Source organism: Canis lupus, chromosome X (assembly GCF_003254725.2).
Source record: "Canis lupus dingo isolate Sandy chromosome X, ASM325472v2, whole genome shotgun sequence".
In the NCBI taxonomy this organism is placed as follows: Eukaryota; Metazoa; Chordata; class Mammalia; order Carnivora; family Canidae; genus Canis; species Canis lupus.
This window is the reverse complement of record NC_064281.1, coordinates 80701278-80721524: the sequence shown is the minus strand read 5'-3', so window position 1 is coordinate 80721524 and position 20247 is coordinate 80701278. Positions and strand designations below refer to the sequence as shown.

Below are 20247 nucleotides of genomic sequence, written 5' to 3'. Positions count from 1 at the left end.
TGCATTGGGTTGCATGCTGAGTGTGGAGCCTGCCTGGGATTCTCTCTCCTCCTCCTTCTTCCCTCTCCCCCACCCACTTGTGTGTGTTCTGTCAAAAAAAAATGATTCTTTAAAAATTACAAAAAGGGTGGTACAAATAAAATTTTTGATAATTTACAGAATTAAATGATATTTTATTCTGTGAGTGATAGCATTTTCAAACTAAAACTGATATGTAACCAAATGTATATTACCTCTCGTAATGGAATGATTACACTACATAGATTGCCATCGTGGCTAGCAAAGCAGACATAGTTTTCTGAGACGCACATTTTTCCATGAGTATTAAAGTGGCTGAATGGTACCCATAAGAAACATTCATGTACTTCTTTCAAGGTTTCTTCTTTGGGGAGCCTAAAAAAAGCACTGAACTGCTCACTGTGGGCTCGATTTTCCAGACCTCTGAAGAAAAGAACAAAGGGGGCTCAAATAATGACTTCTAAAGTGCACACATGCCTGTATTGATTAATCTAAATGTACTGTAAATCAGAAAGATTAAATACTACATGCTATGTTCTTAAACTATGCAATGGAAGATACACACTGATTCATAACAAATTCGTTTTCCTTGTTCCTTTTTCCAATTTTGTTTTATTACTAGATTACAGTGCACAAGTTAGAGATAATGTAGGACTTTAAACCATCTGTTAAGGAGTGATTTACCAGAAGATTATTATTATATTATTATATGTTCATAATATGCAAATATGGCTAAACCAGTGCTGGTAAACAATTTTTATCTGTGGTTATCTGAAAATCAAGAGTCACCCAGTTCAAACAAAATAAAAATGCAACAGAAAAAATGAACAGAAAAAATTAAAATTTACAGGATCAAAATTTAGACAAGAACAGTACATATAAGACAATATTAAAATTAAGTAAGACAAATATTTAAATGTATGTTTAGGGACGCCTGGGTGGCTCAGTGGTTAAACATCTGCTTCTGGCTCAGGGCATGATCCTGGGGTCCTGGGATCGAGTCTCGCTTGAGGCTCCCTGCAGGGAGCCTGCTTCTCCCTCTGCCTATGTCTCTGCCTCTCTGTGTGTCTCTCATGAATAAATAAATAAAATCTTTTACAAAAATAAAAAATAAATGTATGTTTAAAAAAAATCCATACTAGAGGCAAAAAAAAACCCAACACTGCTTGCACAGTACTGGGCACAGGATAGATGTCAACAAATAAAGATGACTTGTTAACATACGAATAAAAAACAACTGCTTAAAATAGTACAATTTTTCTAGAGGCAGTAAACACTTGTGTTAAGCAGCAATGCCATCTGGGGTAGTAAGTAAATTATGCAAGTTCTAACACAAAGCCAACAAAGTTAAAACCAAATTCATCCTTCCAGTATATACTGTTTGAATATATGGCATTTCATCATGTCTCTCAAACTAATTCTGAACAGAAAACCACATTAATTTTACCTCACTTAAATTATAATTTGCTGGGTTATTTTATTATTTTAAAAGATGAGTTTTAGGGATCCCTGGGTGGCTCAACGGTTTAGAGCCTGCCTTTGGCCCAGGGCGTGATCCTGGAGGCCCAGGATTGAGTCCCACGTTGGGCTCCCTGCGTGGAGCCTGCTTCTCCCTCTGCCTGTCTCTGCCTGTCTCTGCCTCTCTCTCTCTCTCTCTCTCTGTGTCTCTTTTATGAATAAATAAAATCTTTAAAAAAATAAAATGCAGATTTTTAAAAAAGATGAGTTTTATTTATATAAATGAAAAGATGTCCATGGTATATTATTTTAAGGCAGAAAAAAGCAGACTGCGGAATAATATGTGATGTTTAGTCCCAATCATGTCTTTTGCAAATACTTTTTAATTAATGCATTAAAAAGCCTGGAAGGATATACACTGAACTGAACTATTGTTAATGTGCTTCTCTACTCTTTAAATTATAGAAGTGATACATATTGGTAAAAACAATAAGCTGAAGCAAAAAAGATTCAGTTTTAGAAAAAAGTCATTTGGAGACTGAGTCTAAATAAGCTATTGTTCTTTTCAACTTACTAGAAAAAAAAAGATTTAGATGTATATGGTTTTCGGGATGCCTGGTGGCTCAGCAGTTAAGCATCTGCCTTTGGCTCAGGGTGTGATTCCAGAGTCCTGGGATGGAGTCCCACATCGGGCTTCCTGCATGGAGCCTGCTTCTCCTTCTCCCTCTGCCTATGTCTCTGCCTCTCTCTCTCTCTCTCTGTGTCTCTCATGAATAAATAAATAAAATAAAATCATATATATATGATTCAATAGGCTCTCTTAAAAATGCACAGAGACAAAAATGGATTTCCTGTATCATTTAAATACAGACTTGGTAATGAATAACTCACTGATAGATGGCCTTTCAGAGGATATTCTAAGAGAAATAAAATGGCTAAAACATTTATGTTTATGGTGGCCAACCAAGGAAAAACTTACCAAAACAAATGCTCAACTATATATAATGTAAATAAATGAGTACCTAATCTTTATAGAGTTCTATCTGTAAATCATGCACCCCTAGACCTCTAAAAAATTCACCTTGCTGATCTATTTTCCTGAAAAGCAGGCCAACTCACTCAAAAAGAAATCTTTATGTATAAATTTTAGAAATAGAAATAGGCAAGTAGAACAACCATACCCAGTTAGGGCTATGTAGTAATCACACAACCCTCTAGGTCACTTGTTCTGGTCTACCCATAGGACTGCAATCTCAGTTTCCCATACAGTCTATACCCTCATGCTCCTTGCCAGAAGACACATGCACTAGCTGTTTCTAGATCCTCTCTTCTCTCCCTCTCTTTTGGCATGCTCATTTCAGTCAATTGTTCTGAGTGTTGAGCAGTATGAAAGGGCTCTGGTCAGTTTCAGCAAAACAAATATAGTGGCAAACAGCTATCAGAGATACTTCTCATGGTGCCTGGGTGGCTCAGTCAATTAAGTGGCTGACGCCTGATTTTAGCTCAGGTCATAATCACAGGGTTGTAAATTCAAGCCCTGAGTCGGGCTCCATGCTCAGTATGGAGCCTGCTTGTCCCTCTCCCTGCCCCTCTACATCCCCACTTAAATACATAAATAAAATCTTTTAAAAAATTATGTTGTCTATAAATGTTTAAAAATAAACAATAATTTTATGCTATCATACCTGAAATTATCTAGACTACTCACAGAGAAATTTAGACTAACCATGCATATAAAAATCTCTAAATTTCTAAAAGCACTCCAGGGCAAATCCTACTGAGATCTCAATAAATAATTTTCAAACCTAACTTCTATTACTTCTTAGGATTAAAATTAATGGAAGGGATACCTTTGTGAAATGCATACAAATAAACAAAAATACCCCACACATCAATGATTAATTCCAAAGAAAAATTATCATACAACATAGAACAGTTAATTTTTAATGATAATCAATGTTATCATTCTTTGGTAAAACAATACTTTAAAAAGTATTAAGCTCTGAAAAAAAAAAAAAAAAAAAAAAAAAAAAAAGTATTAAGCTCTGAATACCTCTTGGTGATTTGTAGAGGATCATCAAGGATTGGGTCATTAGCAAATGTTTCCTTATCAAAAAGTCTCTTTATGGCATAGTTTGCCAGCTGTTCCATAAGAAGATATGTTTCATTAATATGCAAAAACATTGAAAAGTAGTGATTCTCCCCTTGGGAACACACATGAATACTTTCTGTTAGTAAAACATTTGAAGTCTTTTCAAGTTTTGAGACTGCATCCCAGGAGATAATGAGTTTTACTGCAAATAAGAATTACAAGCAGATATGATTAAATTTCTCAATACTGATTAATATTTATCAATCAGGTCTTTTGAAATAATAGCTAACCACTCCAAAATGGTATGAACTAAAACATTTTAGACTTCAAGATCAGTTAAAGTTTTGAAGCGTGACCATGAACATACAATAGGTGATTCTAAGAACAGATATAATTTTAAAGAATTTTTAAAAAATATTCAGATTTTATATTTAAATATGCTACTTTACAGAGTTGCATAATCAATGATATAAAAGCTGTATGCGTGTTATGAACATTACTGTTTGATTCTTCTTTATAACTTTGGGCCATTAGGTATTAGGGCTACTATGTTTATATTGTATCTCTAAAACAAAGATTAAAACATGAATTGTAGAAAGTCAATAGTTTAGAACAACACAAAAAAAGGAGTTATATGCCAGGTCACCATCATTTAATATTCATTCACTTTCCACAATATGCAAGGCATTCTGTATATACTTTCAATGGCTCCTATGTTAAGGATTCTTTTTCTAGATGAAGTGAACTTTTTAATGTATAGTTTAATTACTCTTAATATCAATCCTATTGCTTTATATACAACCTAACAACACCACAGAGTTGATAGGTCAGTCGGCATGTTCAAAATCATGGTAAGCAACAAAAGCCACTTACTTTCTGATCCCAACAAAAAAGAATAGAAGCTCAGAAAATTGGTGCTAAGATAGAGCCAACCCTGACAAGGAACCCGTCCTTTCCAGTAACTGCATGAGTAATAGGTCACTAACTTCTCCTGCTCTGGTAAACCAAAACATTTTCCAAATTTCAAAAGTGCTTCCCGAAATTTCTCAGGATCATCTTCTTTTGCAAAAGAATGTCTTCCCTCTTCAGCAATCAAACCCTAAAGGAGACAAAATATTTTTTAAAAACTAATTACTTCCTACCAATAAAAATACATTTTATATATTTAAACAGTTCACTGAATACAATCGTATATATCTACACAGGTACATATACCTATATATGCGTGTACATTAGTGCTTCTCTTAGGACAGAGGTGAGCAAATTTTCTTTAATTTTGTAATTAGGCTTTTTCTAATGCCTCACAAGGAGCTAACACAAATACAGGTGCTAAATATTTTTTTGGTTGAGCAAAGGATTCATCCAAATTCTAAGCTTAAGAAATACTAAAATGAAAATATCCCTAAGAGCACTTATAAGGGGACCAGAAACTAATCATTGACTTTATAGTTTTCTTTAGCACTGATTCTGACATTTATATGTGTACTTATGCCAATATTGAAAGGTGTCAGGAAAACAATGACCTTCCCACATGGCTTGTGATCCTAAAATAAGATGGTCAAAGATTTTAATATCCCAGCTACAAAATACATCCCCATCACTTACTCTTATTTTTCCTTGTACAAAATGAGTAATATCTTCATTTGAATCAAACACAGATAAGGTCTTCATGATATTTTGTTCCAACCAATCCCAATGTTTGGTAATTTCTTCTCTGTTGGCTCCTAATTGAAAATGAAAAAGAATAAAAGATTCAAGGGAAAGTCCACAACAAAACTGCTCTTGATATTTACAAGCTTAGTTCAAAAAGAAATAAAATTATATTTGCTCATTTTCAGAAATGATCATAAAGGAATAAAGATATTAATTACATTTATTCTCTATTTCAATCTCTATATATGGAGACAAATACTATTTTTCACCTCAAATGAGAGACTAAAATATTTAATGAAAGGAGAAAAAATAAATACAACTCATGAGAAAAGATACAAAATTCTGAAAACAAGACGCCAGTAACTGGTGCCTACAGCAACCAATATTTTTAAAGAGAATATACAGAGTGCCAGGACATAAATATAGAATTTAATCCATGGTCTTCAAATAATACAGTCAATACTATCCCTGTAATCTATGTCACTGCAAACAACATGCACATGACAATACTATGTCAACGTCAACATGTTACTGAAGTCACAATACCAAGTATAATAACTTTAATTAATCACAAATAAAAGCCATGGGAAAATTTTAAGCCTTTATTTTGGTCCTTTAGGTATAAGGAAGTTTTATTAGTAGGTAATTATTATAGCTCTACATCATGTTAATTTGGGGGAATAAGTAACACAATAATCCTCCCTCTTTAAAGTGGAATGGACATTTTTCCCTACCTAACTTCTACCAACCAGATTTAGAGTTGAGGTTACAAATGTCTCAAAATGTCAGCAGGTGTAATGTCTTCCTTATTTAGTTTAAATGACATTCAATTTAAGAGAGCCAACAGAAAACACCAGCAACACTAAAGAAAATATATAGGGAAATGCAAAAGACAAGCCACATATCTTTAAAAGTTCATGGTATGCTGTATGTTCACACATATAAACTATCCAGGAATTTACATGGGTTTTTTTTTAAGTGTATCTACTTGGGAAGAGAGGGGGAGATGAAAGAACGAGAAAAAGGAAGTCTTTCAACATTAAAAAGGTCAGAAATTTGGGATTTTAATTTAGACCAACATTATAATGGCATCATAAAAGAAGTAAACTGTCATTTTTTTTAAATTTTGAGTTGTTTTATTAGAAAGGATATCCTAATTCATTTTCTATGTACAAGGTATATTTATGTGAAAGCATCTCAACTATCTCAGCATGAATGAATACATAGCATTACCAGTAAAACATCTCTTCTTAGGATATAATGCCTTTTGTGAGAAAGTAGGTGTGTAACTAAAAATGTTTCAAATTTTTAGGCTTCTACTTTCTTGGGGGACAATCTTTAGTTTTGGGCTTAATTCTCCTGAGTTATTACAGATGAAATGAAGTATCTCATGAGGAGGTTCTCATCTTCTCAGCAGTTGGGTAAGCTGAAGAAAGGAATCATATAGCAGTAGTGCTGACCAAAATTTGCTCAAAATTTGCTGGAACACATGCTTTACATCCCTCACACTAATGGATTTTTTTTTAAAAACTGTAATAATCTGTAATCCTTCTTATCTAAACAATTAGATTATCTTGTCTCTCAATGTAGAGTTACATGTTTAACTCTTTTCTAAATCAAAACTGAGGAGAATAAATGTAAATATTCAATTTCTTGGGCAGCCCCCGTGGCCCAGTGGTTTAGCGCCACCTTCAGCCCAGGGTGTGATCCTGGAGACCTGGGATTGAGTCCCATGTCAGGCTCCCTGCATGGAGCCAGCTTCTCCCTCTGCCTGTGTTTCTGCCTCTCTCTCTCTCTCTGTGTATGTCATGAATAAATAAATAAAATCTTTAAAAAAATTCAATTTCTTAGTATCTTTATTTGTTTGATTATACGTTTTATTTTTTATTTTTGATTATTATTTTTTATTTTTATGATTAAAAATCATACTCACCACATGCAATTGACAGGTAAACTTGAGAATCTGGTGTCTGGTGTAGGATGCGAAATGGAGCAACTTTAGCAGTAGAGTCTAAGACTGAATCAAGAGTCCCAACCAGAAGCCCTATTGTAATAAAGAGACCGGTGAAATAAAGATTTTACAAAACATAAAACCAGTATCATTTCATCTGAAAAAAAAAAAAAACAATGGATTAATCTTTTTTAAAATTTCCAGCCCAAAGTTTCCTTATAAAGATTTTCTTAAGCAAAAAATCTATTCAGGATGAAAGGATTACTGTGATCCATTGTGAGTAGTGCTTGAGAATATTATCTTTCAATAAAAAAAATAAGTCAGGTTCAATCGTCTGAATCTCACTATATATTTACAGCACTTATATATATCCTTTACTAAGGTTGTACATATAGCACTAAGAATGTAGATTCTGGTACCAGAGATTTCCTGAGTTTGAATACTGATTCTGTCACTTGTGCCAAACTGAACCAGTTGTATTTACCTTTTTTTTTTTCATCCTCATTTGTACAATAAGGTTAAAATAGAACCTACCACAAAGGGTTGTTGTAAAGACAAAATGAGCTATGCTTACACACAAATATTAGAACAATGCTTAGCACGTAGTGTAACACTCAATGTTAACGAATGCTATTATTATATAAGAAAATCTTGGATATTTAAATAAGATAAAACCCTGATTAACAAAAATGTATAGGAAGGGGATTTTCTTTTTAACAATTCTTAATGCCTCAATTTAGAATTCAAGGCTTTCGATCAATTAGTTCCAATGTAATTATCTGATTATATTTCCTACTCCTTCCTAGAACAAAGTTTGCTGCTTTACAATCAATTACTTTCTCGGGGGCACCTGGGTGGCTCAGTGGTTGAGCACCTGCCTTTGGCTCAGGTCATGATCCCAGGGCCTTGGGATAGAGGTCCACCATCAGACTCCCCACAGGGAGTCTGCTTCTCTCTTTGCCTATGTCTCTGCCTCTCTCTCTGTGTGTCTCTCATGAATAAATGAATAAAATCTTTAAAAAAAACCCCACAATTATTCTCTGTTAGAGTCTTTGCTAAGCAATTCCTTTTTTTTACCTGTATATGCTAATGCAAGGCTCCCAGCTCAGTCCAGCTAATCTAAATTCTACATTTTCTTTAAGACCCACTTCCCATATAGAACCTTTACCGGCAACGTCAAGCAATAGTGCCTTCTCTTTTCCCTGATTACTTGAAACACTTACAGTCTATGCAATACAACCTAGCATTTTGATTATTAGGCTAGTTATCCATTTTATTATTTTTTTATTTTTTTAGGCTAGTTATAGCTACTTTCTAAATGCTTCATGTATATGAATCTAGTCTCCTTACCTAAATTATTGGTTCTCTGAGAACAATTCATGTTCTCTACTCCTGGGTTTGTATCACCCCTAACTTTCAACATATTGCTGGGTACAACAGGAGCAAAATTTCAATGGGATGACTGAAATATATAAAACTACCTTCCTTTTCTGGAAGCTTTGATAGGTTGAGTGTTGGTGTTGTTTTATGAGGCATTTCTCTTTAGCATACAGATTTCTGAGAAAATATTTAAATCGATTACAAAATAGGCTTCTTTCCCTACTTAAAAGGAGTTAAGATTACAAGCAAGCTTTGAAAGAGAATATAGGTAGATTAGCAAATTTGTGGTAGGTAGTTATGAGCATCAAGGGAGGTAAATTAGAAAGTAAGGGGGTAGAATAAAGATATAAAGAGAAATTTTGTTTGGCTGAGAGGGTAAGAGAGTCAATGTAAGAATCAATAAAAAGTAAAAATAGGGGTCACAAATGCACATTAACATTAATTAACAATCTGACAGAGGGTTTCCATAGTTGGGATAAAGTATCAAGAAAGATTTTGGAAATGGCAACAGGTACAGATTACAGAGAAAAAAGTCATCTGATATGAAAAAAGTTCTGGTAAGAATGGAAGAATTTAAGAAATAGAAATAAGAAAATCTAGACAAATATTATGAAAGAGGAGGCGTTGGGGAAGAGAATGGGAATGAGGAGAGACAGATGAAGTGATAATATTTCAACTAATAATGACAAAATTCCTGAAGGATCTGGAGATAAAGAAAAAAATAATTCTATCACTTTTAGCATGAAAAAAAAAAGACTGTGAGAAATTAGATTTGGCTAAGAGTTCAAGGATAAAGAAAGAAAAGTAGGAGCTAAACAATGCAGATAGCCTCTTCAATGCAATGTGGTTGAAATTATTCAGGAAATGGAAACAAGGATAATGTTCTCAGTTTGAAGACCAGGAAGTGAAACTATTCAGAAGAAAGATAAAAGAGTAGAAGTAAAAGAACCAAAAGAGGTAACTCTCTTCAGGTTGAAAAACAAAAAATCATGTGTATGAATGTCTGTGTATATAAATATCATATGACATCTAGACAAAATTGTCAAAATAAAGGAATTATAACTTTAAATAAAAACATTTATGAAACAGTTCTAACTGCTAGATTTGCCTTCCAAGAATTTAAATTCTAAAATTTTCAAACAATTATTTTCAAATCTGTAGGGAAAATCATTTATTTTACCTTTATTACATTTTAAATAAAACTAGCTCAAATTTTACTTCCTTATTTACATATACTAGAAAAAGTAGTATTAGAACAGGAGAAAGAACAAAATGAAAAAAAAAAAAGAAAAAAGTCTTGCTCAGCTGAAAAATCATGGTGGGAATGTGGATGTGTGAGGAGGCAGAAAAGAAAGGGGAGACCACAGGTAATCATTCCTGAGTAACATAATAATCATTAGTCCCTTGATAGAAAGTTGTGAGACTGGGGACAAAGCAGTCAAAGTCACTGGTAAGAAAGGTCATTTTTTTTTTTTTGGTAGCAGCAACAGCAGCAGTAGAAATGTCCACAAGATTATAAGTGTCTTATACTACGTACAAAGGAAATAGCTCAGTTTTCGTAAGTACATTAAATCAGTCAGTTAGTATAAAACTACAACAAATAATCTGGAAGCTAGCACTAGAATACATTTCCAGTCACTTGGGGAACTCTTGAAGCTCTTTAAGCTATAATCATCATTGAGTCCTTGCAAGTCAATCAGGAATTAATATGCCAACATCTGGGTTGTAAAAGTACAAGAAAACAAGTAGATAACTTTGGGTTGCTTTTCTATGTATACACAGAGGTTTATTATCTGATAGCCTGAACATCCAAGGTCATCAAACATTCTTACACATGGGAATTTCTAGAGCTACAGTAAATTGGGAAGAGAGCAGACACTGTCAGCTATATGACAGAACACACGATTTAAAAACTGAAGTTCAGGGTAGCCTGGGTGGCTCAACGGTTTATCACCGCCTTCAGCCCAGGGCATGATCCTGGAGACCAGGGATCGAGTCCCACATCGGGCTTCCTGCATGGAGCCTGCTTTTCCCTCTGCTTATGTCTCTGCCTCTTTCTCTCTGTGTCTCTCATGAATAAATAAAATATTTTTAAAAAAATTTTAAAAATCAACAAATGTGATCATCTCTTGTTTTAAAACTTCACTTCTGGGATGCCCGAGGGACTCAGTGGTTTAGCGCCTGCCTTCCGCCTAGGGCGTGATCCTGGAGTCCCAGTGAGTCCACATCGGCCTCCCTACATGGACCCTGCTTCTCCCTCTGCCTCTGCCTCTCTCTCTCTGTGTGTCTCTCATGAATAAATAAATAAAATGTTAAAAAAAATAAAATAGGGAAGCCCGGGTGGCTCAGTGGTTTAGAGCCGCCTTCAGCCCAGGGCGTGATCCTGGAGACCTGGGATCAAGATCAAGTCCCATTTCCGGCTCCCTGCATGAAGCCTGCTTCTCCCTCTGCCTGTGTCTCTGCCTCTCTCTCTCTCTCTCTCTCTCTGTCTCTCATGAATAAATAAAATATTTTTTAAAAAAATAAAATAAAATAAAACTTCACTTCTTTATATTGGATTAAGGCAGGAAAAAAAAACCAAGACCATCTAGACTGTAGTTAAAAGAACAGTGGAGGGATCCCTGGGTGGCGCAGCGGTTTGGCGCCTGCCTTTGGCCCAGGGCGCGATCCTGGAGACCCGGGATCGAATCCCACATCGGGCTCCCGGTGCATGGAGCCTGCTTCTCCCTCTGCCTGTGTCTCTGCCTCTCTCTCTCTCTCTCTCTCTCTCTCTGTGACTATCATAAATAAATAAAAAATTAAAAAAAATAACAGTGGAGACAGAAAACAACAAAGGTTTAACTCTCAAGTCTCTTTAATTCTCTATCTCAGGTTTTTCTATTCTACAGATTAGGGCATTCCTTTTTAACAACCTTTTCTAGTTGCTAAGGGTATTATACCTTGAGTCTCATATTTTCTAACCACAAATAAATGAATCTGTAACACTTGCTGTGTCCCCAATGACTGCCATCTTTTGCTTTTGCTCTATCACATTATTTGTCCTGCTTAGAATGTCCTCCTCATTTATCTCTACCAAATCACATCCCAGATATTATTAGTTCTCATATTTGGCTGATTTAATTAAAGAAAATAAAACTGCTTTTTGACAAGATGCTTCTCAGATGTCACGCTGGAATTCTGCCACCAGAATACCACCTCTTGTTATTAATCACTGCTTTTAAGAATCTTTGTATCATTTAACAGGACATCTGATAAGCATACTTTACACCAGAGCTGGCCTTGGAAAATTGTTTTGGGGGCTTCAAATACTCCTCATTCATGACTGTAAGTTACTCAAATCAGGCTGATATTATTATTACTGACTACCCCAGTAATTATATAATTGCTTGCTTACTTGTTTATTATCTGTCTGTCCCACTAGATTATGAACTCTGGGGGGGGGTAGGATCTATTCCTGTTTTATTCACTACTGTATACCCAACACCCAGGACAGTAACTAATTACCACCCCATTTCTCTGTTTCTCTTCATAACAAAATTCCTAGAAAGAATTATAAATATTCACTCTGCCTCCAAATACCTGCTTAGCTTCATATCCTCTAGTCCGTCTGGTCTCTGCTCATAGGTAACCTTAAAGTAGCCTTCCCAGACCAAATTTATCTAAAACACCAACCTCTTCCCCTCTCTATAATTACATCTTACTTTATTTTCCTTCATATAGCCATGTATTACGTATTTATTTGCCTCTCTCAACTAAAATGTTAGCCCCATGAGAATAAGGATTTTGTTTTGCTCACTTGCTATTATCTCCAGTACCTAAAAGAGTGGTTTTTAAAAAGCACTTGGTTAAGTATGTGTTAAATGAATGTTATCCTCTTCAACCACATACAGGATTTACTCTTATCTTTGTACTTATATAACAGGAGCAAAAGGTGGAAGACTGTGCAGATTTTCTAACGTAAAGGTAATATAAAATCCAAGTCATAGCTGTACTCCAACAGGGTAAGGTAACCATTATGGTGTCATTTCTTTTATTAATTTTTTCCTTACCTTACATCCATAGTCCTTCCACAACTGCAACTATCCAGGAGAAGCAAGAGTTTTCATCAGCTGAATCATTTCTACATCAAGTATCATGTTTTGAAAAATATAAATAATGTGACTCAAGTTATATATATTCTTCAATACCATTCAGTAAGACAAGTGATGCTTTTATCTGTAGAAGTGCATTTGGAGAACTTCCAGGTTTTGGGCACTCAGATCAAAATGAAATACTGCTGTGATATTATATTCTAATACTTATATATCATTTTGGTTATAAATCTTTTTTTTAAGATTTTATTTACTTATGATAGAGAGAGAGAGAGAGAGAGGCAGAGTCACAGGCAGAGGGAGAGGCAGGCTCCATGCCGGAGCCCAACGCGGGACTCGATCCTGGGGACTACAGGATGGCGCCCTGGGCCAAAGGCAGGCGCTAAACCGCTGAGCCACCCAGGGATCCCCCGGTTATAAATCTTAAATGCATAATCACTATCATACCAAAGTCATTGAATAACTATCAGTTTTACTTTTGTAGGGGAATCACTGCAGATTGGACATATTCAATATTACTATTTCAAATAACTTTCTATATATAACATGGGAAATGCAATTACTAGGGAAAATGGTATGAATATTCATGTTCCTTTGGCTCTATAGAAAATGGTACTCTGAAAAAAATAGAAAATGGTACTCTGTTAATAGATAAATGAGTATCAGATGTTTATAAAGTTGCTCAAAACTCATTTGAATCTCAGAACAATGCCATGAGGCAAGGAAGATAGGTTTTGTTCCCATTTTACAGACGAGGAAACAAAACCTTTATAAAACAATTACAGCTGAATAGAAACATAAAAATATTAAAGAATCACAGAAGACAAAGGTAGTACGGTTAATGAGTGGAATCAATGAATTCAATGGTGTACTTATATATTTGTGGATGTTCGCTTGCAGTTGACTTATTAAAAAAAGAATTCCATAGAGGAACCCCTGGGGAGGGCAAATTATACTGTGCTCTGTTCCCTCCCTAAAACATTTTGATCCATACAAAATCAAGTAAAAAGTTACTTTTAAAGATTTCTTTGAATGAGAAAGGTCAGCCTTGCAGGAGGTTCTGAAAAATAAAAGTTGGTCAATGTCATCACTTTTTAGACTTTTTTTTTCATGAAAATGAAATCAACTCAATAGCAAATATTAGTTTCCTACTTACATTATAAATTTCCAATATCTTAGCCAAAAAAAAACTCTCTTTGTATACAATACATATCATTACTATTACTTTAACTTAACTCTTGAGGATTGAAGATTCATGATCCTAAGGTAAAGCTGAGTAGTGCTTTCTTGTCTAGGTCTAAGGAAAGAAACACCCTAGCAACAAGCAAGGGAGGGGAAAGGAAGAGAGCAGTGTTAGCAACAGGTATCTAAAAAACCTCCTGAGTCTTATAGGTAAGCAGTCAATAATCCTTCCACTACTACCAAGAAAAAGTGGTGACAGTGATCATCTTTCACGTCTTAAAACCACCAATGAAGCTGTCCTTTATCACTCAAAACAACACAGACAGACTTAGAGGGTAAGACGTTAAGTGAAATAACTCAGTCAGATAAAGACAAATACCATATAATTTCACTCATGTGGAATGTAAGAAACAAATGAATAAATCAACACAGAGATAAACAAACAAAAAACGAACTCTTTAAATATACAGAATTAGTGAATCCCAGAGGGGAGGTAGGTTGGTGGATGTCTGAAACAAATAAAGGGGATTAAGAGTACACTTATTGTGATGAGAAATGACTAATCTACAGAATTGTTGAATCACTATACTATATACCTAAAACTAATATAACACTGTGTAATTATACTGGAATTAAATACATTTTTATTTTTTCATTTGTTTTCTTGAACTTCGATTTTCCAACATATATCCCATCAACTTCCCTTCTCAGTGCCCATCACCCATTTACCACAAAGCCCCTGCCCACCTCTCAGAGTTAGGAGTCTCTCATGGTTTGTCTCCTTCTCTAATTTTTCCCACTCAGTTCCCCTCCTTTCCCTTATAATCTCCTTCACAATTTCTTATACTCCCCATATGAGTAAAACCATGTGATGATTGTCCTTCTCCAACTGACTTACTTCACTCAGCATAATACCCTCCAGTTTCATCCACATCAAGGCAAATGGTGGGTATTTGTCCTTTCTGATGGCTGAGTAATATTCCATTATATATATATATATATATATATATATATATATATATATATATAATGTGATATATATATATCACATCTTCTTTATCCATTCATCTGTCAAAGAACATCATTCCACAGATTGGCTACTGTGGATATTGTTGCTATGAACATTGGGGTGCAGGAGTCCCGGCATTTCACTGCATCTGTATCTTTGGGGTAAAACCCAGCAGTGCAATTGCAGAGTCACAGGGTAGCTCTATTTTTATCTCTTTGAGGAACCTCTACACAATTTTTCAGAGTGGCTGCACCAGTCTGCATTCCCACCAACAGTGCCAGATGGTTCCCCCTTCTCCACATCCTCTCCAACATTTGTTGTTTCCTGTCTTGTTAATTTTTGCCATTCTCACTGCTGTAAGGTGGTATCTCATTGTGGTTTTGATTTGTAGTTCCCTGATGGCAAGTGATGCAGAGCATTTTCTCATGTGCTTGTTAGCCATGTGTTATGTCTTCTTTACTGAAATTTCTGTACATTTCTTCTGCCCATTTCATGACTGGATTTCTTGTTTCTTGGGTGCTAAGTTTAACAAGTTCTTTATAGATCTTAAATACTAGCCCTTCATCTGATATGTCATTTGGAAATATCTTCTCCCATTCTATAGGTTGTATTTTAGTTTTGTTCACTGTTTCTTTTGCTGTGCAGAAGCTTTTTATCCTGATTAAGCCCCAATAGTTCATTTTTGCTTTTGTTTCCTTTGCCTTCATACATGTATCTTGCAAGAAGTTACAGTGGCCAAGTTCAAAATGGGTGTTGCCTGTGTTCTCCTCTAGGATTTTGATGGATTCTTGTCTCACATTTAGATCTTCCCACCATTTTGAGTTTATCTTTGTGTATGGTGTAAGAGAATGGTCTAGTTGCATTTTTCTGCACGTGGCTGTCCAATTTTCTCAACACCATTTATTGAGGAAACTTTTTTCCAGTGGATAGTCTTTCCTGCTTTGTCGAATATTAGTTGACCATAGAGTTGAGGGCCCATTTCTGGGTTCTGTATTCTGTTCCATTGATCTAGGTGTCTGTTTTTGTGCCATACTATCTTGATGATAACAGGTTTTTTTAAAAGTACATTTCTACTGGTTTTATTTTTTTAATTTTATATATATTATATATATATTTTAAATTTTTATTATATATATTTTTTAATTATATAAATATAATTTAATTAAGAGAGAGAGGCAGAGACACAGACAGAGGGAGAAGCAGGCTCCATGCAGGGAGCCTGACGTGGGACTCAATCCTGGGTCTCCAGGATAATGCCCTGGACTGAAGGCGGTGCTAAACCGCTGAGCCACCCGGGCTGCCTGATGATCACAGTTTTGTAATACGGCTTGAAATCTGGTATTGTGATGCCCTGGCATTGGTTTTCTTTTTCAATATTCCTCTGGCTATTCAGGGTCTTTTCTGATTCCATACAAATCTTAAGATTATTCGTTCTAACTCTGTGGAGAAAGTCCATGGTATTCTGGTAGGGATTGCATTGAATGTGTAGCAAATTGCCCTGGGTAGCATAGACATTATCACAATATTAATTCTTCCAATCCATAAGCATGGAATATTTTTCCATCTCTTTGTGTCTTCCTCAATTTCTTTCAGAAGTGTTCTATAGTTTTTAGGGTATAGATCCTTTACCTCTTTGGTTAGGTTTATTCCTAAGTATCTTATGCTTTTGGGTGCAATTGTAAATGGGATTGACTCCTTAATTTCTCTATCTTCAGTCTCATTGTTAGTGTATAGAAATGCCACTGATTTCTGGGCATTGATTTTGTATCCTGCCACACTGCTGAGTTACTGTATCAGTTGTAGCAATGTTGGGGTGAAGTCTTTTGGGTTTTCTATATACAGCATCATGTTATCTGTGAAGAGGGAGAGTTTGACTTCTTCTTTGCCAATTTGAATGCCTTTTATTTCTTTTTGTTGTCTGATTGCTGAGGCAAAGAGTTCTAGTACTATGTTGAATAGCAGTGGTGAGAGTAGATATCCCTGTTGTGTTCCTGATCTTAGGAGAGACTGTCTTTCCCCTTTCTCTATTGAGAAGGATATTCACTGTGGGCTTTTCATAAATGGCTTTTAAGATATTGAGGAATTTTCCCCCTATCCCTACACTCTGAAGAGTTTTGATCAGGAATGGATGATGTATTTTGTCAAATGCTTTCTCTGCATCTATTGAGAGGATCATAGAGTTCTTGTTTCTCCTCTTGTTGATGTGCTCTATCACGTTGAATGTTTTATGAATGTTAAACCAGCCTTGCATCCTGGGGATAGATCCCACTTGGTCATGGTGAATAATCTTCTTAATGTACTGTTGGATCCTATTGGCTAGTATCTTGTTGAGAATGTTTGCATCTGTGTTCATCAGGGATATTGGTATATACTTCTCCTTTTGGTGGGGTATTTGTCTGCTTTCTTCAAATGCTTTTTAAAACCATTTCTTCTTTAAATCCTTAAATATAATTCCCTTGGGAAGCCATTTGACCCTAGACTTTTGTGTCTTGGGAGGTTTTTCATGACTGCTTCAATTTCCTCACTGGTTATTGGCCGCTTCAGATTTTCTATTTCTTCCTGTTTCAGTTTTGGTAATTTGTGGTTTTCCAGAAATGCAACCATTTCTTCTAGACTGCCTAATTTGTTGGCAATTAGCTGCTCATAATATGTCTTTAAAATTGTTTGTATTTCCTTGGTATTGGTTGTGATCTTGCTCTTTTTAAAAAAAAGATTTTATTTATTTATGAGAGAGGGAGAGAGAGGGGGGAGAGAGAGAGAGAGAGAGAGAGAGAGAGAGAGAGAGAGAGGCAGAGACAAAGGCAGAGGAAGAAGCAGGCTCCATGCAGGAAGCCCAATCAAGCCCTGGGACTTGATCCCAGGACTCCAGGATCATGCCCTGGGCCAAAGGCAGGCACTAAACTGCTGAGCCACCCAGGGATCCCCAATCTTGCTCTTGCATTTGTGATTTTATTCATTTGAGTCTTTTCTCTTTTCTTTTTAATAAGGCTGTCTAGGGGCTTCTCTATCTTACTAAATTCTTTCAAAGAACCAGCTCCTGGTTATGTTGATCTGTTCTATAGTTCTTCTGGTCTCTATTTCATTGAGTTCTGCTCAAATCTTTTTCTCTCTCTTCTTCTGCTTGGTGTAGGTTTTTTAAAAATTTTTTTTTATTGGAGTTCAATTTGCCAACATATAGCGTAACACTCAGTGCTCATCCCACCAAGTGCCCCCCTCAGTGCCCATCACCCAGTTACCCCAACCCCCCACCTACTTCCCCTTCCACTACCCCTTGTTCATTTCCCAGAATTACATGTCTCTCATGTTTTATCACCCTCACTGTTATTTTCACTCATTTTTATCTCCTTTCCCTTTATTCCCTTTCACAAATTTTTATATTGCCCAAATGAATGAGACCATATAATGTTTGTCCTTTTCCGATTGACTTATTTCATCCAGCATAATACCCTCCAGGTCCCTCCACGTTGGTGTAGGTTTTAGTTGTGGTTCTTTCTCTTTCTCTTCCTTTAGGTGCGAGGTTAACTTGTGTATTTGAGTTTTTTCCAATTTTTTGAGGGAGGCTTGTATTGCAATGTATTTCCCTCTTAGGACCGCTTTTGCTGCATCCCAAAGGTTTTGAAGGGTTGTATATTCATTTTCATTAGTTTCCATGAATCTTTTTAATTCTCTAATTTCCTGGTTGACCCATTCATCTTTTAGTAAGATGCTCTTTAACCTCCATGTGTTTGAGCTTCTTCCAAATTTCTTCTTGTGATTGGGTTCTAGTTTCAAGGCACTGTGGTCTGAAAATATGAAGGGGACAATCCCAATCATTTGGTATCGGTTCAGACCTGATTTGTGACCCAGTATGTAGTCTATTCTGGAGAAAGTTCCATGTCCACTTGAGAAGAATGTGTATTCAGTTGCGTTTGGATGCACAGTTCTGTGTATATCTGTGAAATCTATTTGGTCCACTGTATCATTCAAGGCCCTTGTTTCTTTGGTGATGCTCTGCTTAGAAGGTCTGTTATTTGCAGAAAATGCCATGCTAAAGTCTCCTACTGTTAGTGTATTATTATCTAAGTATGTCTTTACTTTTGTTATTAATTGACTGATATACTTGGCAGCTGCCACCTTAGGGGCATAAATATTCATGACTGTTAGGTCTTCTTGTTCAATAGACCCTTTAAGTATGATATAGTATCCCTCTTCATCTCTTACTACAGTCTTTGGGATAAACTTTAATTTATCTGATATGAGGATGGCTACCCAGCTTTCTTTTGAGGACCATTTGAATGGTAAATGGTTCTCCACTTCTTCATTTTCAGGCTGAAGGTGTTCTAGGGTCTAAAATGAGTCTCTTGTAGACAGCATACAGATGGGTCTTGCTTTTCTTCCAGTCTGATACCCTGCGTCTTTTGAGGGATCATTTAGCCCATTCACGTTCAGAGTAACTATTGAAAGATATGAATTTAGTGCCATCGTATTACCTATTGATCCCCTGTTTTGTAGATTGTTTCTTTGGGCTTCCTCTTTCTTTTACAGGGTCTCCCTTAATATTTATTGCAGAGTGGTTTGTTGGTCATATATTCTTTCAGTTTCTGCCTATCCTGGAAGCTCTTTATCTCTCCTATTCTGAATAAGAGCCTTGCTGGATAAAGTATTTTTGGCTGCATGTTCTGCTCATTTAGTGCTCTGTATAGGGACTCCTGGGTGGCTCAATGGTTAGGCATCTGCCTTCGGCCCAGGGCGTGATCCTGGAGTTCCAGGATCGAGTCCCACATCGGGCTCCCTGCATGGAGCCTGCTTCTCCCTCTGCTGTGTCTCTGCCTCTCTTTCTGTGTGTCTCTCATGAATAAATATTTTTTTTTAAAAAAGTACTCTGTATATATCATGCCAGCCCTTTCTGGCCTGCTAGGTCTATGTGGAGAGGACTGCTGTTAATCTGGAATTTCTCCCCATAATTTAAGATCTCTTGTTTCGCACTACTTTAAGAATTTTCTCTTTATCATTGAAATTTGCAAGTTTCACTATTAAATGCCGAGATACTGAACGGTTTTTACTGATCTCGGGCGGGGGGGTCCTATCTCTTGGATCTGAATGCCTGTTTCCTTCCCCAGGTTAGGGAAGTTCTCAGCTATGATTTATTCAAATATACTTTGTGGTCCTCTCTCTCCCTCAGCCACTTCTGGAATCCCATTTATAGGTATATTCTTCCTTCTCAAGCTATCATTTACTTCCCTATGATTTTCTTCATGGGCTCTTGTTTATCTCTTTTTTCCTCAGCTTCCTTCCTTACCATCAACTTGTCTTCTATGTCACTCACTCTCTCTTCCACCTCCTTAACCCTAGCAGTTAGGACATTCAGTTTGGATTGCATCTCATTTAATCTTTTTTTTTATTTAATCTATTTTTAATTTCGCCCTGATTAGAT

The 20247-nt window shown here is 36.0% G+C and overlaps 1 protein-coding gene across 3 annotated transcripts in view; it reads right to left on the bottom strand.

Moving 5' to 3' along the window:
- Positions 1–20247, bottom strand: part of TBC1D8B (TBC1 domain family member 8B) — a 68678-nt gene that overhangs the window by 40669 nt on the left and 7762 nt on the right. For all 3 annotated transcript variants that reach the window (XM_049107623.1, XM_025431531.3, XM_025431530.3), the window contains exons 2-6: positions 7155–7265; positions 5174–5292; positions 4442–4667; positions 3530–3770; positions 234–441 (exon numbers count right to left, since the gene is read on the bottom strand). In XM_049107623.1, coding sequence (XP_048963580.1) covers positions 234–441; positions 3530–3770; positions 4442–4667; positions 5174–5292; positions 7155–7265 — 905 coding nt within the window. The remainder of the gene's footprint in view (positions 1–233; positions 442–3529; positions 3771–4441; positions 4668–5173; positions 5293–7154; positions 7266–20247) is intronic.